The sequence below is a fragment of the Mixophyes fleayi genome, chromosome 1, assembly GCF_038048845.1.
Source record: "Mixophyes fleayi isolate aMixFle1 chromosome 1, aMixFle1.hap1, whole genome shotgun sequence".
In the NCBI taxonomy this organism is placed as follows: Eukaryota; Metazoa; Chordata; class Amphibia; order Anura; family Limnodynastidae; genus Mixophyes; species Mixophyes fleayi.
Genome location: NC_134402.1, coordinates 276,480,826 through 276,508,652, shown reverse-complemented (window position 1 = coordinate 276,508,652; position 27,827 = coordinate 276,480,826). Strand labels below are relative to the sequence as shown.

General features: G+C 40.2%; 1 protein-coding gene across 2 annotated transcripts in view; it reads right to left on the bottom strand.

Moving 5' to 3' along the window:
* IGFBPL1 (insulin like growth factor binding protein like 1) overlaps window positions 1-25,791 on the bottom strand; it is a 65,214-nt gene extending 39,423 nt beyond the window's left edge. For both annotated transcript variants that reach the window (XM_075210910.1, XM_075210911.1), the window contains exon 1: window positions 25,243-25,791. In XM_075210910.1, the coding sequence (XP_075067011.1) occupies window positions 25,243-25,690 (448 nt within the window). In that variant the 5' untranslated portion in view covers window positions 25,691-25,791. The remainder of the gene's footprint in view (window positions 1-25,242) is intronic.
* Window positions 25,792-27,827: the final 2,036 nt, after the last annotated feature.

Here is a 27,827-nt window from a genome sequence, read left to right as displayed (position 1 = left end):
GGTTTTTCCAAGGTGCAATATTGCACTGTCTAGCTGGGTTTGCTCCTAGCTCTAAATGAGGTCCAAAAAGTGAACAGAATTAGTCTACATGTCCAATAGAGATTATTATTCATATGCTTTGTCCATTCACACAAGTGGAAGAAAAAGAACCATGTACCAAGAATAAGTATAGAATTGTCAAATTCCACTCAGGTTGAGTGTGTGATTCATTTAGAACCCTACATTGGAAATGCTGGTGATAAACCCATAAGAATCTTTTATTAACTTTTTGTGTATTGTTACATAATCACACATATAAAACATTTATGACCAATATGGCACAGCCAGCTAGTGGCCTAGGAATCTGGTTATTGGTAACAGAAATATTTTTAAATGCTCTTTGCTCTCCCTTACTTCAATGCCTACAATAAAGTCCAAAGTGTATGTATTCTCCTATCCTTCGTATTCTCCATATGTTCCCATGTTTACATCCATTAGTATAAACACATGTAACTGACTTTCTTGAAAAAGAAATATGCAATGTAATGTTTTCTTAATGAATACTAGCTGTCACTGCATCCTTTAAAGACAGATGTGCCCTCAGCAAATCTCTAAAAGTATGTGTTACATATGTTTGTGTTAGCAATTAATTGCTTGTATTGCGTTTTCACAAACATACCACACAGAAGAAAAATCCAAAATCTTTCCATAACAGATAATATAGGAACAGGCCTCTGTTACAGGTGGTGACATGTCTACGGGACTCAGAGAAGAGAGGGCCCATTGCAGCCATTCATTGTGTACAGTGAAGTCGAAACAGAACAAAAGAGGATAGGCTGCGTGAGGACTGAGTCACTGGGTCTACCCATCCAAATTTTGTTATGGGACCCAAATCAATTAAAGGCAAAGCAACCTATAAATCCCCACTTTTCCAAACCTCCCACCAAGAATTGTCTCACATCACAAAATGAATTACCACACATAGCGTAAAAAATTGCCACACATTGCAAATTCCCTGCAATTACAGGTTTCCCCACTATTAAGTATGGAACAAGAGGGACTCTATGAAGGATCGATTTAGTAAATCATTAAAAATATTTTCACTTTTTTGAGATACTTAAAATACAAGAGAAGGAAAAAACTTTAATGTATTTATGGCTTTTCCCATTCAATTTAATTAATTTCAGTGGGGTTTCAATATGTAGCACATGTGCTGGAAATCCAATTGAAAGGAAAGAGGGCATTGAAATGAATGGTAAAAGCTCTACTAATGAATAAAAATAATGTGCAGCGTGCCTTCCTCAAATCCTTAACTAGCACCAATGGCAGATAACTTGTGCTGATTTACCCTAGAACAGAGAGTTTGGGGTTCCCCTGTAATTGTGAAAAAGAACCACAGGCTGATCAGCATAGGGCTAGTGCCTCTGTGTGTGTGTGTGTGTGTGTGTGTGTGTGTGTGTGTGTGTGTGTGTGTGTGTGTGTGTGTGGTCAAAAAACAGCATTCCCTCTACTCCCACAGACTGCCAGACCTGCAATGAATAGTGCTGGTGCGATGGGGGCAGGGCAATGAACAAGATTGGAATCCCTGGAGTAGCAATTTTGAAACCCCAGTGGTCTCAGTTTCAAATCCATTATATCAAAATAGTAAAAAAATAAACATACAAACAGTTTTCAAGTAAAATGTAATTGTTTGAAAGTTATTCAAACCTTTGTTTGACACTTAATAAATATAAAATAAAAGTGATCAAACAAGACAGCTCTTGGGACTCTACTCTGCCCCCAGCCAACCACAAGTGGTGTCCAAGATTGGCCGCTTGTGATTGGCTGGTGGCAAAAGGGAGTGTTGGGGATTCCCTGTCTGATCCCACATCATTAGAGGCTAACTGATTTTCCTCTTATGTAGAAAAAAACAACAATGCTGTGGAGCCCCAGGCACATTCATCCATTCATTTCAATGGGTCCATGGGTTTCTATCCTTTGAATGGGGTTTCTACATGTAGAACTCACATTGAAATGAATGGAAAATGAAAATGAATGGGAAAAATTAAGGGTTTTAGAACCATTTTAATCAAAATCACATGCATTTGAAAGAAAGTAGCTGTTTGACAGATTTGAGAGTTATGAGAAATAATTTAGTTTTGGAAAGAGCCTTTTTCATTGTTTGTAGAACATTGTCATGTTACAACTACCTTTTACAGATATGTGTCATTTCATAAGCATCCTCACTTTCCAATAGAGAACTAAACATAATTTCATAAATGCAAAAAGAGCATACCCACACTTCTTCTTTATGAGTAGAATGGGCCTAATTGTCTGCTTAGCACATTTCAAGGTGCATGCACACTTCCAGTCCTTGGGTCTGCCACCAGAAAATCAGTCTGCATCTAGCTTTACAGGTTTGTGGATATTCCTTTAAATGTGCATGGTTGAAAAAGTGAAGTCCAAACAACCAACTATGTTTTATAACCCTGATCTTTATTCATATAAACTTTACCATTTTCACCTAGATACTGCTCAGTTACGTTTTATGCATGTCTAAATTAAACATGCGAGTGAGGGGACATCTGGACATTCTTTATTACATGTGGCACTTTTGTGTGTTTGAAGGTTGTAATAATAATGGTTGAAGTGTGCCGAGAAATGCGCTTTTCTGCATCTGGTAAATGCAAAATGTGCCGATTAACAGTATAGGACAAAACCAGATAAAATAATCAAGTCCCTTTTGCCAGATGAAAAAGGTGATGGGCCATCCTGCAATACAATAACTGCCCCTGTTAATGAGCTTTCTCCACCATATTATATACTTTAAATAATCCCATCCCACAAAACAAAATCTTTTTTCATGCTTCTAATTTAGACTCAACAAGGAGCACAACAGAGGTGCTCAACTTGGACAGTGCAACCCTCTGCAGAGATATCCTTTTAGTCACACAAGTAGATGCCCTTTTCAGTCAAAGTGAGTGCATTTGTCCAACAGTAGACATGCATGTGACATCAATAATGGTCATTTGTGCTGCAGATTTGCACTTTCGGAAAATAATCCTAGTATCTCTGCAAATAATTTCTTACCGGAATTCTATTTCTAAACAAGTTAACCCGTGCATGATACTCATCATCATCATCATCATTTATTTATATAGCGCCAACATATTCCGTAGCGCTTTACAATTGGGGACAAACGTAATAAACTAATAAACAAACTGGGTAAAACAGACAAAGAGGTGAGAAGGCCCTGCTCGCAAGCTTACAATCTATGGGACAATGGGAGATTGACACATGAGGTTAAGTATACATTTTGCATCTTGGCCCAGCCAGACTGCAAAGGTAAGGTGACTCATAAGCTAAATGATCCTGTCACACAACAATGTTGGTCCGGGGGTAGTTGTCTTGTGTGAAATTGTGTAACAGGCTAAAGGTAGTGAGGTTAAGATGGTGGTTGAGGAATATTATAAGCTTGTCTGAATAGGTAGGTTTTCAAAGAACGCTTGAAAGTTTGTAGAACAGAGGAGAGTCTTATTGTGCGAGGGAGAGAGTTCCATAGAGTGGGTGCAGCCCGAAAAAAGTCCTGTAACCGGGAATGGGAGGATGTAATGAGGGTGGATGAGAGACGCAGATCTTTTGCAGAACGGAGTTGCCGAGTTGGGAGATATTTTGAGACAAGAGAGGAGATGTATGTTGGTGCAGCTTTGTTGATGGCCTTGTAGGTTAGTAAAAGTATTTTATATTGGATTCGGTAGAAGACAGGCAGCCAGTGTAGAGACATACAGAGTGATTCAACAGAGGAATAGCTATTTGCAAGGAAAATCAGTCTTGCCGAAGCATGCAAAATAGATTTTAGGGGTTTGAGTCTGTTTTTGGGAAGACCAGTAAGGAGGGAATTGCAATAGTCAATGCGGGAGATGATTAGTGCATGAATTAAGGTTTTAGCAGTGTCTTGTGTGAGATATGTGCGGATTCTGGAAATGTTCTTTAGATGTATGTAACATGATTTAGATATAGAGTCAATGTGGGGAACAAAGGATAGGCGTGAATCAAGGATTACACCTAGGCAGCGAGCTTGTGGGGTGGGATTTATGGTCATGTTATCAACAGAGATAGAAATGTCAGGTATGCTCTTGTTGGCGGGTGGGAATATTATTAACTCTGTTTTAGAAAGATTAAGTTTGAGTTGACGAGAGGACATCCAAGATGAAATGGCAGAAAGACAGTCAGTTACACGGGACAACACAGATGTCGAGATATCAGGAGAGGATAGATAGATTTGGGTATCATCCGCATAGAGATGATACTGAAAGCCAAAGGAACTTATTAGATTTCCAAGAGAAGCGGTATAGATAGAGAACAGCAGAGGACCTAGCACCGAGCCTTGTGGTACTCCAACTGATAGGGGAAACGGAGCAGAGGTGGCTCCAGAGAAATTAACAGTGAAAGAGCGATTAGAGAGGTAAGATAAGAACCAGGATAGAACGGTGTCTTGAAGACCTAGGGATTGCAGCGTTTGTATGAGAAGAGAGTGGTCAACGGTGTGAAATGCAGCCGAGAGATCAAGGAGAATTAGGAGAGAGTAATGGCGTTCAGTCTTAGCAGTGATCAGATCATTAACAACCTTGGTCAGCGCAGTCTCTGTGGAGTGTTGAGAACGAAAGCCAGACTGAAGAGGATCCAACAGGTTGTTTGCGGAAAGAAAGCGTGTGAGGCAAGTGTAGGCAAGTCTCTCTAGAAGCTTGGAGGGGCAAGGGAGCTGAGAGATGGGACGGTAATTTGAGAGAGAGTTTGGGTCGGAGTTTTGTTTTTTTAGAATAGGAGTAATCACTGCATGCTTGTATAGTGATGGAAAGATGCCAGTAGAGAGTGAGAGATTACAGATTTGAGTTAGAGGTGAAATGAGCACAGAAGACAGGGATCTACCAATTTGCGAGGGAATAGGATCAAGAGGACAGGAGGTAGAGTAGGAAGATAAGAAGAGCGTAGAAATTTCCTCTTCATTTGTACTCATACATTCTAGTCAAATCAAGCTACTTAAGGTGTTAAAAAGGTTCTTGTCATGCATTTGGGCCATAGCCCAGGCCTCAACCACCAACCACTCTCCACTGTCACCCCCGGCAACCACCAACCACTCCCAACTGTCACTTCTCCTTTAAGAAATATATATATATATTTTTTTAAATCTTTATAAACACTTTTAACAATTAACAAATTAAATTAACAAATTAAAAACATCTTAGTATACCAAATTTCAGCCCTTTCTAAAAAAAAATTTCCACACACACTAAGAATTTAGTAGGTCAGTGTATAACTCCGCCCAGCAGGTGGTGCTGCAGCTTGGTTTTATTTTTTCCACACACAGACAGACTAACACACGCCACTAGACATTTATATTATAGATTATTAAGTTTCAGTCCCCTCTCTGGCACACTGTCCTTAATCTCTTTGCAGGAGGTGACCTCAATCTATAATATAACAATCCTAGCTATACCACTATCGAGATTTAAAACTTGCAGATAAATGTGAGTTATCATTCAAAATTTAAAATGATCATGGCAATTGCATAAAACTGTATTAAAGACCCAGTAATATTATTTTTCACCATCATTACATGCATTATAATTGCAAACCACAATGGAAACTTTGTGACTTGGGTCCATACAAATCGATAAAAGACAGGAATATACCTGTACTGCAATTAAATATTTTCACCACAATGAATTATTGTGTCATAAATTCATACATTTCTCAAATGTAGAAGGTTTCATCATGACACAAAGAGAAAGGAAAAGAAAAAAAAAGGTATTGCTATCCGGAAGCAATCAGATTCAATACCAGAGATACAATTACAGGTCTTATCATTTATATTTTTTCACTAACTACACCACAAAGACAACCTTATGAGTCCCAATGAAATTTTGGAAAACTAATTACTTAAAATATAGTAGATGTACTTATGAGAAAAGAATGTTGGAGAGATGTTTTTAAAATCTTTTTTAAAGTGAAGTGAAGTTTCCTTTCCTTATATTCAAAATATGTTGGATTTTATTTTAGGGCCCAAATACATTAACTTGTGTAATGATCTTAATAGTTATACCAAAAAGCAGTGCCGTAACTAGCCATTTTAGTGCCCTGGGCGAGACAGGGAACCGGCGCCCCCCATCTAAGTGGGAGTGTCAATTGTCGGGTGGGTGTGGTCAACCTACTGTGGGGGCGTGGCTAGCACTTTACAAATTCTAGACCGCACTGAAACCACCTCCCTCTCCATTATTCTTGGTCTGGCTTTGTAAGGATCTTTATGTAATAAGCCTCCATAGAATCAAAGTACTTTAAATGCAGCTATCACATGCTAGCTGTATAAAAAAATTAATTGGTTATTGAAATAAAACTCACTAAAACAAATTAAAACATAAATGTAATGGTACCATCTGTATCACACTGCCCCTTCATCCCACTGTGCTCTCCATAACAGTTTCTCCTTTATCACACCGTGCCATGGAGCCATCTCTATCATTGTGCCCCCTTGTCACCATCACACTAAATATAATATATATAACACAAAACAAATGGGAGGGGACGCCAAATAGTATAATACTGTATATAAAAATACAGAAAGGTGTACCAAAAGTCAGAATCTTAACCACTAAATAGGTATAGACACTCAGGTAATAATAGTGGATCAACAGGAAGAAGGAAATGAGGAACCACTCTAGAACACCAGCGCCGTGCCAATATAATATGCGTACCAGATAAAAGATCTTTAAAGCTTATCTGTAGGTATAACCGGTATCTTCACCAATCAAGTTGAGCCTTATTACCCCATGGGAATAGCAGATGCTTCATACAATGTTGAAAGGTTCCAGAACTGGCACTTCATATATACTCAGTAGTATTCAGGATAATGGAGAGGAAGAAACTCACATAGTGTAATGCTGTATAGCAATACATTTATTACATAAATAATGTGGATGTGCACTTACATAAAAAATATATATATATATATATATATATATATATATACACACACATGTACACACACACATACAATATAAAGAGCCTCCTAGTGTCCGCCGTACCTTACAGAGAGCATTCCTGTGACCGCCATACCTTACAGAGAGCATTCCTGTGACCGCCATACTATACAGAGAGCATTCCTGTGACCGCCATACTATACAGAGAGCATTCCTGTGACCGCCATACTATACAGAGAGGATTCCTATGATCACCATACTATACAGAGAGCATTCCTATGACCACCATACTATACAGAGAGCATTCCTGTGACCGCCATACTATACAGAGAGGATTCCTATGATCGCCATACAATACAGAGAGCATTTCTGTGACCACCATACTATACAGAGAGCATTCCTGTGACCACCATACTATACAGAGAGCATTCCTGTGACCGCCATACTATACAGAGAGGATTCCTATGATCACCATACAATACAGAGAGCATTCCTGTGACCACCATACTATACAGAGAGGATTCCTATGATCACCATACTATACAGAGAGCATTCCTGTGACCGCCATACTATACAGAGAGGATTCCTATGATCACCATACAATACAGAGAGCATTCCTATGACCACCATACTATACAGAGAGGATTCCTATGATCACCATACTATACAGAGAGCATTCCTGTGACCACCATACTATACAGAGAGCATTCTTGTGACTGCAATACAGATAAATACCTCACCTGAAATTAATAGACCCCACCATTAAATTAAAAAGCCCCATCAATAAATTAAATTGACCCACCAGCACCCCACAAATAAACTAGTACCCATTAAATAATTAGCCCCGCCTAAACGTCACCATTAAATTAATAGCCTACCTCCCACCCATGTACTAAGACACCCAACCTCCCTACCCTCATATCACACATTATATTAATACATACCCCCCTTCCCTCACACATTAGGGCAGCATACCCCCCCATCCCTCATAAAGCATAGCAGCATCCCCCCCCTCCATAATAGCAAGATGCAGCACACATTCCTCCCCTCCCTAATAGCAGCACACATTCCCCCCCTCCCTAATAGCAGCACACATTCCCCCCTCCCTAATAGCAGCACACATTCCCCCCTCCCTAATAGCAGCATACATCCCCTCCCCCCCTCCATAATTGCAGCTTACATTCCCCCCCTGCCTCCCTCCATAATTTCAGCTTACATTCCCCCCCCCTTGCCTCCATCCATAATTGCAGCTTACATTCCCCCCTCTCCTTGCCACCATCCATAATTGCAGCTTACATTCCCCCCCCCTTGCCTCCATCCATAATTGCAGCTTACATCCCCCCCTCCCCTCCATAATTGCAGCTTACATCTCCTCCATAATTGCAGCTTACATCTCCTCCATAATTGCAGCTTACATCCCCTCCATAATTGCAGCTTACATCCCCTCCATAATTGCAGCTTACATCCCCTCCATAATTGCAGCTTACATCTCCTCCATAATTGCAGCTTACATCCCCTCCATAATTGCAGCTTACATCCCCTCCATAATTGCAGCTTACATCCCCTCCATAATTGCAGCTTACATCCCCCTTCCCCTGCTTTGAAACTTACCTCCTGTCCAGCCGTCGCTGCCTGGCTCCTCTCTGCTTCTCTGCTCCTCTGCTGCCTAGCAACGTCATGACATCAGACGCTGAGGCAGAGGGCAGAGTTCAGAAGGGGGTGGAGCCGGGTGCCGGCCGCCATCTTGGATGCGCCGGGCGGCCGGCAGTCTGAATCTGAGGTCTGTTTAATTTTTTTTTTTCTTTTCACTCCTCACACAGAAGTCGGTGCGGGCGGCCACTGCGCCCCCTAGGGACTGCGCCCGGGGCGGCGGCACCGCCCGCACCGGCCTCGTTACGGCTCTGCCAAAAAGAGTTAGTCAGAGAAACCTACTTATCATAGCGTCATTTAATGCACATGTTCCTCTCAAACTTGATAACAGCCCGTTATACATTTAATAAAGAGGCTTCATAAAGTTCCTTCAATTATGTTATTCATTATCCCATATCAACCCATTGTCTAGTTTCAGTAATCAAAAGGTCTCTCAGGGGCAGAATGTGGGGTGTGTTACAGTTGCTTCAAGTGATTGATTGCACAATTGCAACTCTATTAATTATTATTATTATTATTATTTTTAAGTCTCAAGTCCTATTGTATATTTTCAACAACCAACAGGTCTTTCAGATGCACAATGTGGGATGTGTGGTAATTAATTTGAGTGATTACATAATTGCAATTTATTTGTACTAAATTTTGAATCCATGTGTACCTCAAATTATTTCAATACTCCTACCACTTATAAATTAATCTCACACAGAACACCTCTTAATAATTAATATGCATTTGACACATATGTATAACTTCTGATACCCAGTTCTTGCAATACTGCTCTGATCTTCTTTAGTTGTTAAAAAGTATCTATCGTTCTGTAGCTTCCAATCATCCATTTATAACAATTGTAATCTGTTAGTTGATTCTTCGTCTAATATTAAAAACAGATACACTGTGACATTCATTCTACTTTCAATCATTTAAGTGCTTGCTACCCGTAATTTTTTCCTTTACACCCCTAAATCCATACTGGTTAATTAGTTTGCTGTCTACTATTTGTTCACTACTAATTCCTCTATTCACACTTATCCTCTATGCTCTATGACATCTTACGGGCCCTCTGATGCTTAGATGCATCCCTAACTCATTCAAATTTCTCCTCACTATACCCTACGTATATTTCTCAGTTTTTTCTTTTTGCCGGATTAAACCTTGCTACAAATTTCTCAAAATCAGAGCTTTGCCAATAACCAATAGGCGGATCAGGTTGCAGCCTGGGGTGCTGGGGAGGGGGGGGGGGTGGAGGCGTGGCACCACCGGAATGTATATTACTTTACCAGTCCATATATATTTTTTTATAGGTGACAGGGGCTCCTGGGGCTTGCTGAAATCCTCGGGTCTGCACTGTTCTAAAGATAGCAGTCCCGACAGTCACTATAAAGACAGGGAACCAGGCAGTCAGACAGCAAATTCGAATGGCTGTTACCTGCCTGTAAGTTCAGTCATAGTTCTTAGACTGGTTTTATAAGATAAGCATTACCACATCTCATGCAATCAAATTTGCTGCCAGGCCGCCTTTCCCCAAGAAAGATTTTTTGCAGCGCTGGAGCCTGAAGAAGAAGGGAGGTGCAGGGCCTGAAGATTGCTGCTGGAGAAAAATGACAAGTGTTGCTGAAATAACTGATTGGAAGGGGTTATGAATTGGCCACTGGAGGTTAGTAAAATGGTTAATCATGGGCAAACGTAGGATTTGTAGAGAGAGGTTTCCATGCCACACCGCCAGTGGGCGTGGCCAGCATGCTTTGGGGCGTGGCTATAATTTTAGACAGTGCTTGGCTGCTCTCCAACTCTTCCTATCCCCATCATATACACGGGCAATGCTGCGTGCACTATTGTTAGGGGCACACAGCTCTCCCTTTTCAAGCAATGCCATGTAAAGCGGTACATACCTCCCAACTGTCCCTAAAATCAGTACAAAGTCCTGATTGAGTGTGTCAGAACAGTTGATAGACTGTCCTGCTCTCTCCTACCCGTTCTTGCTGCTTTCAATACTTGTTGGGGAGAGATGGCTGTCAACAGTGCAGACAGAAATGATCTGCACACAAGCTGCAAAGTGGCTGGTCCCGGGGCAGGGTCCAGCCACCTCAAGCATACAGCACCCCAGGCTGGGAGGGGGATTTCCAGGCATTAGCAAACACCCCCTTGGTTTGCCTATGCTAATAGGTGTGATGATTTGGCTAGGAAAGAGGGTGATGAATTGGCAGCGGGGGTCATAAATTGACAGCAGGGGGTTGATAAAGTGACTGAAGCGGGTGATGAATTGGCTATGGTGGAGGGTAGTTAAATGATAGGTTGAATGGGTGATGAAATTGTCTGGGGGTGATGAATTGTTCACTGGGGTTGTGATAAACTGGATAGGGAAATGGTCCTAAATTGGCTACTGGTGATTAATGAAATTGGTTGAGGGGGATAATGAATTGGCTGGGGTTAATGAAATGGCTGGGAGTGTTGATGAATTGGCTGGGGGTGATGAAACGACTGGTTGAATGGGTGATGAATTGACTGAGGGATGGGTGATGAAAACACTGAGGGGGTAAAGAAATGTCTGGGGGTGCATGATCTCTGTATTGCATTCCCAAGGATATTCTCTGTATTGTTAAGCGGTCACAAGGATGTTCTCTTAGCGGGCACTAGAATACTAAATACTAGATGTGGCTGGTAGATGTTAATATTTGATTATAGCTCTTTGACAGCACATTTTTGTATATTATCAAGATATGCCTGTGCTAGTGGGCTGTTTTATCTGGCTATACTTGAGTGTTCTGGTTTAAACTAAAAAGCCTAAATACTCAAAGGGGTATATTTACTAAACTGTGGGTTTGAAAAAGTAGAGATGTTGCCTATAGCAACAAATCAGATTCTAGCTATCATTTATTTAGTATATTATACAAAATGACAGCTAAAATCTGGTTGGTTGTTATAGCCAACACCTCCACTTTTTCAAACCTGCAGTTTAAGAAATATATACGCCCAAGTTTGCAGAAGCCAGTCAACTGATAACAAAGCTCTAAGAACAAGCAAAAGGTAGTCAAAGCTGCAAGAACAGGTACAAGTGCAAATGGCACAGTCTGTCTAAATTTTAATGCTGGAGAATATTCTTGAATATTGGGGGGCACTATGGGTGTACTAGCATAGGGCGAGCGAATCTCTTGCACTGCCCATGATATATAACAGTCTACAGTCATTTCCAAAATTTTTGGGAACGACACAAATATTGGTTTTCACAAAGTTTGCTGCTTCAGTGTTTTTAGACCTTTTTGTCAGATACTGCTATGGTTTACTGAAGTAAAATTACAAGCATTTCATAAGTGTCAAAGGCTTTTATTGACAATTACATTAAGTTTATGCAAAGAGTCAATATTTGCAGTGTTGATCCTTCTTTTTGAAGACCTCTGCAATTCCTCCTGGCATGCTGTCAATCAACTTCTGGGCCACAAACTGACTGATGGCCGCCCATTCTTGCCTAATTAATGCTTGGAGTTTGTCAGAATTTGTGGGGTTTTGTTTGTCCACCCACCTCTAACCACAAGTTCTTAATGGGATTAAGGTCGGGGGGAGTTTCCTGGCCATGGACCCAAAATTTTGATGTTTTGATCCCCAAGCCACTTAGTTATCACTTTTGCCTTATGGCAAGGTGCTCCATCATGATGGAAAAGGCATTGTTCGCCACCAAACTGCCCTTGGATGATATTTTGGTACCATTCTTTATTCATGGCAAATTGGCTGAAAAGGAACCCCACACATGAATGGTCTAAGGATGCTTTACTGTTGGCATGACACAGGACTGATGGTAGCCCTCACCTTTCTTTCTCCGAACAAGCGTTATTCCAGATGCCCCAAACAATCTGAAAGGGATTTCATCAGAGAAAATGACTTTACCCCAGTCCTCAGCAGTTCAATCCCTGTACCTTGCCTGGTGGTGCCCTGATCCCACAGCTGAATCAACAAGAGAATCACTGACCTGATGTCAGCTGGACATTTTGTTGCCGGGCTGAAATGCAGTGGAAATGTTGTTTTGGGATAAAGATCATTGTCATGGCAAAGAGGGACTTTGAAATTAATTGGGATTTATCTGATCACTCTTCATGACATTCTGGAGTATATGGAAATTGCCATCATAAATACTTAGGCAGCAGACTTTGTGAAAAGTAATATTTGTGTCATTCACAAAACTTTTGGACATGACTGTACCTTTGAGTGGCGTCTCAGCTTACCAATAAACCCTCTCCGCGATTGTGAACGTGTGTTAACCAATAGAATGATTATATTTTATCATTGGCACCTCAAATCTCCTATTGGGAAACTCAATTATCAAGTACCATCATTGGTTTCATTCACTGACTGGCATTCAAGTCAACAAATCTTCCAATGCCTTCTCCAAGCACCACATCATTGACATTCATACCTTAATATATTTAATTAGCGTAGCAAGCACGATATCTACTTGTATCCTGACTGGCAACCTGGAAAGATATGTACTATCTGCTGACATCGATCAAAAGTTATTTTATGTATAAAATAATCAGTTTATCATTGAATCGGATCCAATTCATCTGAAGCTTTCAATGTTAATATACAGTATATATGAGTGTAATCATAACAATTATAAAGACTGTTGTACTAACCTTTCATTATATTGTTGATTCTATCAATACTTTCTTTGTATATAAAGGATGGTAAGTTTAAAGTGAGTGATTAAATAGACATTACACTCCTCTCCTTATTACTACATCTGTCTAGTTAGAATGTTCTTATAGTAATGTCCACCTGTGAAGTTTATTATGCAAATGTATGAAGGAACATTTAGAAATAGAAACAGAGGAGTTAAGGTTTCATTCTAAAAAAATATTATATATAATAAAGCCCTTGACTCCTTAGTGATCGACCATTGAATATGTTTAAGTATATTCAGTGACAACTCCATACGATATTAAACATGCAAAATATATAAAATTATCATTAAACTGTTGTAATAAAACAAATAGTGAAACGAATAATATAAAAATATAATATAATAAAAAAAAATATTTATTTGCAGAACCAAATTCCCACATTTTCCTATTGACTGAATAAATTTTGATCAAAATAGTATGTGTGTCTAATGTGACTATATATTTAGATATTATATTAAGTGAAATATCTATGAACTGAAATAAAATAAGATAGAATAACGATACCCATTGATATTGATAGAAACCTAACTGTTCACTCATTATTGTTATTCTTATAAGAAAGCAATAATTTACCAATCTATTTAATTATTTATTGTTAGAATCCCCTACTTTTCAGTTTCGTATCTATATGTATATATAAATCCATATAAATGGTGCAATGTATCAAGCAACGGTTTGCAAAACTGCACGTAAAACACACAAAAAAGGGTTTTATTAGACAAGGTTGATGACTATACAAGGGTGCCTGATTTACAGATGAGAACTTGAGACCTCATTTAGAATCGGACGCAAAGTCTGTTTTAGACGCAAGTGTCCAAGATGCAGGCGGATTTGGTGCTTTCTGCACATGCATGATAGTGTTTTTTTGCTGGATGCGCCTAAAATGGACTTTGCGTCCGACTCTAAATGAGGTCCTTGATTGCTAAAATGACACCAAATGTAGCTAAAAATATGTTTAGACACAAATATTATCATATGTACAACATTAAAAATAGCATACAGATGCATCCAATGCACAGATGTTGACAGTCATTATCAACAATTAAACTTGCACCAGCCTTTTTGGATGTGCAGAGCTATGTTTGTAAAAGGTGTATCTTACATATACACGCTAATCAAAACTAGCCGTTTTGTTTTAAAACTGCCACAGACTACAGATTATTCTAGGCAAATCATAGAGTAATGCGGTTTGTGTTTGAAAGCCATATTTAATTGATCTCGGTTAAAATTAGAGATGGGCGGGCTCGGTTCCCCGAGATCCGAATCCATCCGAATTTCGCCTATCCGAGTACTGAGCCGAGCAGGCTCGGTACTCTCCCGCCCATTCGGAATCAAAATCGAGGCAAAACGTCATCGTGACGTATTCGTATTTCTGAGCTCGGTTCTCGCGAGATTTGAAAAGCATAAATACCCGGCTCCACAGCAATCCATCGCCATTTGACAGAGGGAGAGAGCAGGGTTGGGTCAGAGGCTGTATTAGGGACAGAGCAATAATTGTACACCTTATTCTTTCTATTATTCTTTCATTTCAAAACTATTCAATTTTATTATTAAATCAAATTCTATTTGCAATTGTTAGAGCAGCAAGACAGGAGGATAGAGGAGGCTTATTTTTCAATTTGTTTGCACTACAAGTGCTTTGGGGTCTCCCATATTCCACAGTGTTTTAGACTAATTTTTCTGGCTGTCAAAAGTGATTTTTGTCAGCAGTATTTCTAGAATTTGTTTGCACTACAAGTGATTTGGGGTGTGCAATATTCCCCAGTGTTTTACACTAATTTTTCTGGCTGTCAAAAAAAGGCATATTTGTCAGCAGTATCTATCTAATACAATTTTTGGCACTACAAGTGCTTTGGGCTCATTAAAATTCAAAGCAGTCCACATATGAGCAGAATCAGCAACCAGGTTCTGTCACCAGTCCTGATGGCAGTGTTCCCAGTACGTCATCTGGGAAAGGCAATGTAAAAGTACATAGTCTTTTTAAATCAGGGAAAAAAACACACACCAAAAAATATTTTACCATGTTGAAGCGAAAAAGAAGTGTAACTGAGGAAAAGTTAACTGCCGATAAAAAAAAATTGCCAACATGCCAGTCTACACACACAGTGGCAAAGAAAGAATGAGGCCTTCGCCTTTCTCTATTAGTGGCAGATCCAAAAATGTTACCGAGCCTTCTTCTTGTACGGTCACTTATGACTAAGCAAGACCAAGTAATTTGGAGTCTAAAAGTGGGGCACAACTACTGTTACGCGTCAAAGCTGAGCTGCAAGAAAACAGTAAGGCATTAGAGGATAATGTATGCTCTGAATCAGAAATGACAACAATCCCTGTAGGGAGTCCATCCACCAATGTCTAATCGTGAGCATTCTGTTAGTGTACCCAGTTCTGCTGATGTTTGCCTGAACAGCCAGAGTGTAGCCGGTGATACACAAATTGAGGATGCCACTTTAGAATTAGAAGAGGATGAGGGGGAGATGTGTGTAGGCGACGAGGGCGCTAATGAGGATGTTGATGACGATGAGGTTGTTTGTGTAAGTCCTGCACCAGTAGCAGCAGTTCTGGCACGTGACAAGAAAAAGGCCATTGTCATGCCTAGCCATAAAACAAAAAAATACACTTCTTATGTGTGCAATTATTTCTACCCAAATCCAGACAACAATTGTATAGCCATTTGTAGTGTATGTCAAGCCACAGTCAGTCAATGGAGGGACCTTAACCATCTTGGAACCTCGTCTATGTTACGCCATTTGACGAGAGTTCATGGCAAAGTGTTGGGAAAAGCTGAAAGTTCTTCCAAAAAAATTACAAGAACTCCATCATCAGCTAGTACCCTTCGCTCACCGACATCCCGACGGCTACAAAATACACCCACCACACCATCCTCATCAACATCCTCAGTAGCGCTCAGAGTTAGCCCTGCATCCCACTTAGTGAGGCTGGATGACTCCTGCACTATAATTGATCCCTCTGAAGAAAGCGTTAGTCCCACTGCTGCTGCTGCTGTTGCTGCTGCTGGTGGTGAATCGTCAGCCCAGAGGAAGGCCAAGAAAAAGAGCAGTCCTACATTTCAACAATTAACTGTGAAACAATCATTTGCTAGGGAAGCAAATATGATAGCAGTCACCCAGTCGCCAAGCGAATCACAGACGCCATGGCTGCCATGTTAGTGTTATATCTGCATCCAATATCCACAATAAACGCAGCTGGTTTTTCACAGTTAATTGAGGTCTTGTGTCCGCGTTACAGAATTCCATTGCGACACCATTTTTCCCGTAAAGCTATTCCACAGCTATACCAAAAAGTGTGTACAAATGTAAAGATTGCGCTGAAAAATGCCATTCTGCCCACTGTCCACTTAACCACAGATATGTGGACAAGTGGAAGTGGGCAAACCAAAGACTATATGACTGTGACAGCCCACTGGGTTGGTCATTCACCTTCACCAGCAGGAACAGCAGCAGCATGTACACCACTACTTAACATTTGTCACATGCAGGCCACTCTTTGTATCACCGGCTTCACTAATTGTTACGCAAACTTAGAGATGTGATTGATACATGGCTTATGCAACGTGGACTCTCCCCAGGATATGTAATTTCTGATAACGCCAACAATATAGTGCGAGCATTACAGCTGGGTGAATTCCATCACATTCCCTGTTTTGCTCACACCATCAACTTGGTAGTGCAGAGCTTCCTACGAAATAACCATGATGTGCAGGAGATGCTTTCGGTGGCCTGTAATATTTCAGGCCATTTCAGCCATTCTGCCACAGCATGTAGGAGATTGCAGCAGCTTCAAGAACACTTTAACTTGCCCTGCCACCAACTTAGGCAAGAGGTGGTAACTAGGTGGAATTCCACCCTGTACATGCTTCAGAGGATGGAGGAACAGCGCAAAGCCATACAAGCATATTGCACAAGCCATGACATTGGGAAAGGAGGAGGGGATGTATTTCACTCTTGCACAGTGGGGAATCCTTTCAATGCTGTGCAAGGTGCTGAAACCATTTGAAGTTGTGAAGTGAGTGCAGACTCTGCTAGCTTGAGCCAAGTCATTCCTTTAATTAGACTATTGGAAAAGCAGCTTGAGAAACTGAAGGAGGAGATGAAAGCAAGCAATGCCGCAAAGTATGTTGGCCTTGTAGATCAAGTACTTAATTCGCTTCACAATGATCCTTGAGTTATTAAGATCTTGAACTCGGATCAGTACGTTTTGGCCACTGTGCTTGATCCAAGGTTTAAGACCTACATTGATTCTTTGCTTCAAAATGAGCAAGATGTGAACTTTTGCAAGGAGCTATTGCTCAGCAAGTTGTCCGCTGAACTGGGCCTTGGCTTGACGATGTGTCCTCCTTCAGTTTCTCAAGCAGCTGCTGTTCGTAAAAAATTACATTTTCCAAAGAGAAGCAGGGAAGACGCAGTGGGCAGACCAGAACAGTTTAACATCTGGGCTGGTGTGAAGGATTTTTCAAAAAAATGTGTGACCATGCTCATAACTCCATCCAATACTAGTATTGACATGCAAAGGATGGTGGAGGATTATTTTCAAGAGGTAATTGATATGGAAATGTCAGACAGTCCCTTTCCTTACTGGGAAGAAAAGCAGGACATTTGGAAACCCATGTGCAAACTTGCTTTGCAATACCTAAGCTGCCCACCCTCCAGTGTGTACTCTGAACGAGTATTCAGTACAGCCGGGAACTTAGTCAGTGAACGCCGTAGAAGGTTACTTCCAAAAATGTGGAGAAAATGATGTTTATAAAAATGAACTACATCTTCTACAAGGAAGGCCTTCACCATCAAAGACATCCAAGCACTGACTGTTCTCTAATGGCGGATTCAAGTGGCGATGAATTGATAGTCTGTGATGATGATGTACACACTGATGAGGGTGAGGATGAAGCTGAAGATGATGACGATAACATGTTTTTAAAACTTTCTATTTAAGTGTAGGGTGCAATATACTCCCAAAGAGGAAAGGGAATTGGGGCATTTCTATATCACGTACAGTCTTGAAAGGCTGCTGCTTTGGCAATTTCTCATTAAGGGTAGGGTGTCATACACAGACTGACCCCACACTGGCTTTGTCCATTTCAATTAATATTGTACAGTCGATAACGGCTAAATTTTTTTGAATTTTCTACAAGTGGAGGGGGGCCTAGAGAGACAGAAACCAAACTGCCTTTGTCCATTTCAATTAATAGTGTACAGTCTATAACGGCTGAATTTTTTTGTATTTTCTACAAGTGGAGGGGGGCCAATAGAGACAGAAACCAAACTGCCTTTGTCCATTTCAATTAATATTGTACAGTCTATAACGGCTGAATTTTTTTGTATTTTCTACAAGTGGAGGGGGGCCTATACAGACAGAAACCAAACTGCCTTTGTCCATTTCTTTAGATATTTAACTATAAGTGTAGGGTGTAATATACAACCAAAGACGATGGCTGCATTGCCAATATGCATAGATGGAGAGTAAGACAATCTGGTTTGTGTGTAGAATTAATGAAGGCCTACCAGGAATTAAACTGTTTTTTTGATAATTTATTAGCTTTACAATTACATAACTTATCCATGAAACAGGTGGAGCACTAAATTTGGTTATTTTATGCCCAAAAACATTGATTTTTAAACAAAATAGCTAAACAAAACCAAACAAAACCAAAGCCAAAACCAAAACCCGCAATGGCGGTTTGGCAAAACCAAAACCAAAACATGACGGTAATGCAGATCCAAAACCAAAACCAAAACACGGGTGTCAGTGAGCATCTCTAGTTAAAATGCACTTTCACACTGAGTGTTTATCACTCTATTTGAGAAAACAACCATAATGCTATTTATCTATTTCCATAAATGGCATGTTTTATTGATTACATTTTATAAGCAGACAGAACAAGGTAGCGGTATCTGGAGGGTGAACCGGCACTGCCACACCTCCCTCACCTCAGAGCCCCATTGTAACAACACACTTTCCGCCACAGCGGAGATAGAAATGTTAGAGGAAATTTTGCACCATTGGAGAAAGTGTGTATCTTGTGTACTGTAATTTGTGAACTTGAAATAAGTGTTTTGTTCTGTCTGTTTAGTATATTGTTTTTTCTAGAAAGCATGTTGTCTTATTCTTATCATTGTATCTGGGGCATACCTAGAAATGAATTTGCCCCATAGCATCCTCCCAGCTTGTGCTTTCTTTTTCCTGTCCATGAAGCCCCCAGCGTTTCTTACATGTGTGCATTTCTCTCATGGTTTTCTCCATAGCACTCATTATACCAACCCTCCAGTGCTTCCAACATTACACAGGAATATCAATATGCAAATATTCACAGTCCACACCAACTTCATGTTTTGTTTCTTAATTATTAACTGATTTTAATAATGTATATCTTCTGCAAGTAGTTCAGAATGGATCTAAGACAGCCATCCAGTTAGTAAGTGATGCTATGCCAGCATGCACAATAATATCACCCGCTTCTGACTCCTTTGAGGTCTTCCCATTATACACATGTCACCCTGAAATCTCTGCAATGCCAATTAATTTCAGCCAATATACACTTCAGACCGCAACCTTCATGTTCAAGGCTAGACTGGTGACACTCAAGCACTCGTTAATAGAGAGATCAGATATTAGAATTCCAAAAAATTCAAGACCTGGAAAATTATTAAAAGCTGTCTCTATGGATCTAATATTAAAATTACAGTACAATGATTAGTTACGGTGGTATTGCTATTCTAAAGAAGTATAAAACAAGAAAAAACAACTCCGGTGAGACCCTTGTTCTTCTTGACATCTGATTTTTAACTGCATGGTTTAATTGTTCCTGGTCATGCTCCATGTATTTGCATTAGCAATATTTTTGGTGGTATTTGTTCCTTTCTTACCTCCCCCCCCTTCTCCCCCTCTCCCTCCTCTTTCCTCTCCCTCCTCTTTCCCTTTCCCCATTGACATAATAGACAAAACTAAGAGGAATCATCTTGTATAATATTGTTTTGCTTAATTGGATGTTTGTATTCTTTCTGGTGTTTACTCTTTAGATAAAGAGTTTTAAAAACAAATTATCAATTACATTGATATATTAATGGTATTTATTAACAATCCTATTGCAGATTCCAATGACATGTGAGTGGTATATTCCACCTATAAATATTGCATTTCTTTGTTGCATACTGCATGAAAATATACTGTAGAAACTGATCTGTTTGCTGTAATTTTAATTTTAATAATGAATAATAAAGGCTGATCTAATTCCCTTTGGGGTCTGCCAATATTCCACCTCTCCTCTCCTCTATGTGTGAAATATTCCTGATGGAGGTGACAGATTAACAAATATTCAAGATTACAAAAAAATGGTTCACTATTATTCTATAAGATTTCCTTGGCTTTAGAAGTAAGTGGTCTAAAATGTCAGAAACATTACAAACAGGGGGGTACAGGAAGTGCAGCAGTATGGGGCCCTACAGCAATATAGGCCCCACCAGCCCTGGGCCTAAACAGATTTATTAGGGGAGGCAGGCCTTCATAGTAAATTACGGAACATAGTACGCTTTATTTCTAGGCAGCAGTTGCTCCCAAGATATGACAGGTATGGAGAGGAGTCTGCGCTGCATTAAGGGATGCGGCAGTGGGCTCCCTTGTAGGCAGCAGATCCGCCTTCACTCCTATGATGTAGGGGCTCCATTGTTGCTGCCATTTACTCCAGTCCCATCCCCTCCAGGTACATATCTTCCCGAGAAAGAGGTGCCCAACCCCTGGAAAGAAAGCCACGACAAGGGAAGAGAAGCAATGCTGCATCTAAATGAAGTTCCATGCAACATTGCTCACATCATGTAATTAATAACATCACAATAATGTCAATGGAGAGGAGCCAAGAGGAGCCAGCAAGATGAAGCAGAGGGGTAAGTACTATAATTACTGCAGTGGTTAGATAGATACGGGGAAAGGGATGACAGAAGTGAATGGTGAAGGTAAATGTTAGGTAGAGGATAACTTAAAAATGGAGGTGGGGTGAGAGAAGGATGGAGGGTGGGCCTGCCTGTTACATTGGTATTGGGCACCGCAATTTGTGGTGGCAGCCCTGATTACAAATATTTATTTGTGGGCTTCTTTGTGGAACCCAACTTCATACAAGCGAAAGTGTCAATTTTTTTAATTGTGTCCAGAGAAACCAATTGACAGGAGCCTTGGTCAATGTTTCAAAAGCATTCTAAAATTGTACATAATTATTCAATCCATATATTTTAATAAAATTCTGTTCAATGTATAACTTGCTGGCATAATAATAACAACATCCATTGCTTGTAGATATGCAGTGCAAAACTGGTATAATTAGTCTAAAAACATTTCAGGGCTATATGTAAAAGCTAATAAGATGGAAAAAATTATTATATATTGATTATTTTCGAGTATGTAATTTTTTCATAGTTGTCTACACTCCCAGAAAGTCCAGGGGACTCCAGAAATTCAGGCAGTTCTCAAGAGAGCAGACCACCATCCCGGATACCACCCACTTCCGGCAAAGACACAAATCCTGCCATTGAGTGTCAGTGCCGTAGCAATGATTATATGATTGAGTTGTCACACCCTCCTATACCCAGGGTCGGACTGGCCCAGCGGGCTACCGGTGAAACCACCGGTAGGCCTGGCTACCTTACGTCCACACCCCCTTGTACACGTGGGCAGAGCTTACCTGGAGGCCCGTTGTCCTCATCAGGGTGCCCGCAGTCTCTCCGGCATCCCCGCTGCTGCAGATGACTGGCTTGTTTGTGCTATCACTATATATATATATATATATATATATATATATATATGTGTGTGTGTGTGTGAATTGGGGATACTTGCGTGGCATAACATTGTTTGTTTTTCACAACACCTGGAGTGCCACAGGTTAGCCAAGCCTAGTCTAGTGGGACAGTCCTGATTTTTGGTGACTGTTCTGCCCAAACTAAGGGGCAGGTCAAGACTGTGTATTCTTTATACACACACTGCATTCTTTATTTACTACACTAAGGTGCTAGCTGTCCTTCGTGGACTAACCACTCCCCCTATAGTGTCTGGTCCCGCCTCTATGATGGCTGACCACACCCCCTCTGGTGGGCCCCTAGTGTTGCAGTCCCCCGGTGGGCCCTTCATGCCCCAGTCCGACACTGCCTATACCCCACACGTCCTCTGTGAAGCTCTCCTCAAAATTGAGAAACATTCATTTTTCTCCTCTATTAGAACATTTATCGGGATGAATAAATTAGACACACTCACACACTTCATGAATACTCTATAAATGAAATGCTCAAGTTCATGTTCAGCCACAAAGAATAACTGCACCAAGAACAGTATAAACCTATTCTCTCTGAATTTGGAGCAATTTATAAAAACAAAAATCAGATGAGAGCACCAGGTGATAAGGTCCTTGTTTCTGCATGCACTAATAAGATAGCAGATGGCACGTTACATAACCCCCTGCTCACTGTGTTTTGACCACATCTCCCAAAGGGTGTTTACAAAATTAGTGCACTCATTAAATTAGCATACATAAGCACTTCTTTGTCTCTGACTGCTGACACTATATCCCATCACATTAATGGAAAGTCTTTGTAGTCTTTTAATGACAGTGTTAATGACTGCATTTAAAAATATGAAAAAACAAACAATTCTCAAATGTATTGAGCTCCACAAAGTATTTTACACTAATAAGACAATCAAGCTGGACATCCCATGTTATTGGGCTATTTCACAATGTAGTAAATTTATCACTAAAGCATAATCTAATTTTGGGCATTACATAAGAATGCAAAATGATAACAATGCTATTCATGACATTACACCACTGACACACACTCATAGTTCAGTGAATGATAATGGGCCTTCTTGGTGTTGAATTCAAGGTTTATTGTATTGTTACTGTTGCTACAGACGGCTCCTTCATGCCAGTGCGACCAGGTATTGTGCTTTTAGCTTTCTTTGCATTGCTTTGTTCTCAATAGAATTGAAAACTGATGCCTATTGCTAGTTGTGTGACATTATGGTCAATATGTGAACCAATCTCCTAGATACAACACAAAAGAGATGATAGCAGGTCTGACACAATTGTGTTGCATTTGTATTTTACCAAATAAGCTTAACAAAATCAACAATCAAGAGAAAGTCAAAGGAACAATTGTGGTCACACATGGAATTTGATGGGATATGTGGCAATTTGCACAGATGCAATTATAGAACATAATTGAACATCACTGGAAATTGGCTGCAATTGTTACATTTTTTTCATCCTGCCAGATCAAAGCCAATCAATTAGATATCCCACATGTTGCAAACCAGTTGGAATAATTCATTGTAAATTGATCAGGTCTGTGACTAGTCATGTGGATGGCTAAATAGCATAGATCTGATCTGTTTGCAATTACCTAATCTTGAGTTGCAATGGAAATGCACATGAAACTATTTATGGGTTAGCCAATGACCTCAAATATGTGCAAATGGGATGATTTTTCATCCCTATGGATCTAATTCAACTTGATTTTTTCCAACGGGATTTTAGAATGGTAAGTCAATTTCCATGAAATAACCAAATACAATAATAAGATCTTACTATTCATGGGCAGCTTAAAGTAGGCCACACACATTTAGATCCAGATGTTCAGTTTGATAGACAAACATCTCAATATGTATCTATTTAGGCCACAAATATGGTTGGCTATATGGGACAGATACTGAAGCATGGTGATCAGACTAAACAGGTAGATCCAATTGGTAAACATGCATGTTTGACTGGCCAATGACTGCACATGTAAAGCTATATATGGACACATATCTATTGTTCTCTGATATTTGGTCCAATTTGCTCTGTGTATGGCTCTGCTTGAGGCAGAACATTTAGCAAACATTAAAAGAAGGTTTTATATGTGTGACTACTTGTAACTTATTTTTGTTTACTTGCCTTTCTTTGATATGATATGCATGATGCATTAGCAGCACGTATGACTGTGTGATGCATATACCATAGGAATTAATGATTTGTTGGTCACCTACTTTCCATACTGATGTATTCATGGTAAACCAAATTCATGCTACAGAAATACAGTGTTTATGTATTAATGCAAAGGAGTGAATGTGCATTATGTACTCAGTAAAACATATAGACACAGGTTATTCTGCACAGGAATCCCTTGTCCTCTGTGATAGCATAAGGATTGTGGGTGATACCAACTTACTTTAGAGGACAAGATAAAACTAAGTACCAAACAAAGAACAGTGTCATTAACTACTAACATGATAATGAAAAAGGGTGAAATGCCTGCTTGGTATTACAATGCTGTAACATGTCTCAGCATAAGGATATACCCCTAGTTTTAATGAACAATCAAATCAATTATGTAATATTTATCAGAATAACCTGTTTTCTGCATGATATCTTCTAAGGGGATGTTGCAAATGCTAACCATCTTACCATGCACTGACGACTCCTGCTATATTATGTCAAATATTTTGAAATTTGTACGAGAATCCAATGGTGTTCTGGTCGTTAATCCCTACTGACCCGAATTCTCTTTTACTGATATACATCAATGAAGAATATCAGCAACATGTTCATCATCAGAAAATTACAATACAAAAAAAATGCACATGTGTCTTTTATAAATGGGTACAAAACATGATAAGTTCATTATCTACCCATAGTTCAGTATGTTAAGACCTTAAATGAACCACAGAAACCTGGAATGCATGGCTTGCCTGTGGCCAGCTCACAGATGGTAACAGAAAACAAACGTTCAGTCTTTTCTTACTGCATATACATTATAACTTATGAGAATCAACCAGTTGATTTGTCCTTTCATTATAGTTACTCTGTATAAAATGTTCAGTTTAAATGCAATTTGCAATGGCATAACTTTGAGAAACAATTTGCAATGGCATAACTAAATTATGCTAACAGCAGCAGTAGTAATTGAACGACCTTTGCCAAATTTTCAGATAATTTCTAAAACACTTACCAAATTTACACTCTCCATCATGAACCTTGTGGATTGAACCCTTGCCTTGGCTTTGTGTCTTCCAGCTGTACAGACGGAGAGCACACACACTGGAATGGGTCCTTCCATCAGAGCCACATACAGCACCATCCTCTTCACACAAGCAGAATCCTGTACCATCAGAAAAAGAGGAAGATGCACTTCCAAAACTAGACCGGCTTACACAGACCATACCAGGAGCGCAGCGAGCTCTGGTCTCATCTCGTCCACCACACTCCTCTCCTTCAATGCTGAGGCACCGCTCACAACAGTCACATTCGTCTTTGGTGAGCAGTTCAGGTGCTGCACAGGTGACAAAACTACAAGTATCCATGTTACAAGGGCCACATGCAGATGTACTGGCAGCTGCACCTACACCAGGTATCAGGTGCAAGCCCACAATGAAGTGTAAGAGGACCAAGAGCTGCATGTCTCCAGCACCTTACTACTGACTTTGTGCTTAGTTTATTCACCAGTGACTGACTGTGCCTCTTATCCCAAACAAACTGTGAGTGCTAAAGGACTCTGACAGTAAAGCCATGGACAGCTGCAGCTCAGAAGCCACTCCCCCCACACACTAATGTGCCAAAGAAGTTTGGAATAAGGACAGCTCTTTGCATTATTCATTCAGCTGATGTTCACATCTACCATGGCTTTAAATACAATGACAGAAAATACCTATTAAATTAGATACAGTGGTGTGCTTGGAAGAGTTGTTAAAGAGTTCTACGATGTCCCTTGCCTTGTAACTAAGTGGCTATAATACCACTTTCCCTAGAAGCTTATCGTGAGAAAAAAATCCTCCCAAGCTGACTGATTTCATTGAATAGCAGCAGAGAGAAGACAATGGAGCTCACAAAGGATGTACAGACTCAACACAGCCCAGCTTGGGAGGCACAATTTTCAAGCACTTAAACATTGTCTAAATGTAAATACTATAAATAATTTCTCTAAAATATGTATATGATAATATAATAAGTAATGATTTTAATAGTAAACAATTTATTGACATACAAAAGAGTGAATAGCTACAATATAATCGTTTATTTGGATTTTATAATGAAATAGCTTGTCCTTTTATATCACTGTTTCCACAGAATGCAATATATGTTTTTTTGTATCTTCCTATTTTGTTTCACATGAAATAGAATGAAACAGAATCTTTACAGAATATATAATATTGATTGAGAAAAACTGTTTTGTTACTTATTATGTGACACATATCACAGCAACCTCACCCCACCAGTTTTCATTGTACAAATCTCTCATCCAGCTTCATTTCACAGCCCCAGCAACTGGGGGGTCAGTTGCCTTGAAGCATTTTTTATGTTTTAAAAATTACTTTTACAAGTACATAGCTAGTTGCTACTTATTTAGTAATCAAGAGCTGGCGATAAGCAACAGAGCATACGGTTGTCAGGTCAACCACCCATATAAAATATACATTCCAAATGGAAATTAGTTTAGTTACATGCAATAAAGCTGCAATATATGTATATTTCATATGTCTACAGCTTATAATGGCTCACCAGGAAACCCATTGCAGAACATATGTCATTAATTTTGTTTGGACATAGCAACTGGCAAAATAATATGTATATGTATAAATATGCAAAAATACTATTTTGCTCATATTTACCAACATTTTACAATTTCCCTCCGGAAGAGTGAGGATGGAATCGGGTGGGACATGGCAAATCTCATCATTTTGGCTCCACCCCCGTAACACAATGATGTAAAATTGTTATTTTGATGCCGGGGGGGCTGGGGTCAAAATGACACGACTCACCACAAATTGTGTGATGGAGGCTCCCATCCTGCCCACTTCACTAGGAATTCTGGAGACTCCAGGACATTTCAGGAGAGTGGGCACGTATGCAGAGCTGGATTAAAAGGGGGCCCGGGCAGGGCCGGTGCTAGGGTTTTTGGCGCCCTAGGCAAAATTTCAACACCCCCCCCCCTTCCTGCCCCGCCGCCGCCCCCCCCTCCCCCTCCCAATAAATAAATAAATAAATAAATTACATTTTATTTACCTGGTCTGTAGATGCAGGGGGGCTCTTCAAACCTCTTTTCTTTTCTTCACTTCTCTTCTCTTCTCTTCACTTCTCTTCTCTTCTCTGTCCTATGGCTGCTCCTCGCCTTCACACAGGAGGCGGAGCGATGCATGCTGGGAGGGGAGGGGAGGGGGAAAGAACTTTATTCACACTGTCTGTCACTGACAGACAGTGTGATAATACAGCAGGCGCCCGGGCGCATCTGAATAAATACACACTGACGGCGGACGTTGGAAAAAACAGCGGCGGCACCCCGCCGCCGCTGCACCTCTCTCCCACTTCTCTCCGCTGACTAGATTTTTAAATCTAGTCAGCGGTAGCGGCGCCCTAGGCAACTGCCTAAGGTTGCCTAATGGGAGCGCCGGGCCTGGGCCCGGGGCACGTAAGACAGGGGTGCCCCTAAGATCTAAAATAAGGCAGTGGTTCCCAAACTTTTGCAGTTCGCGGCACCCTTAGAGTCTCCATAATTTATTCAAGGCACCCCTCCAAAATAATTACTGAGCAGTCCCGTTT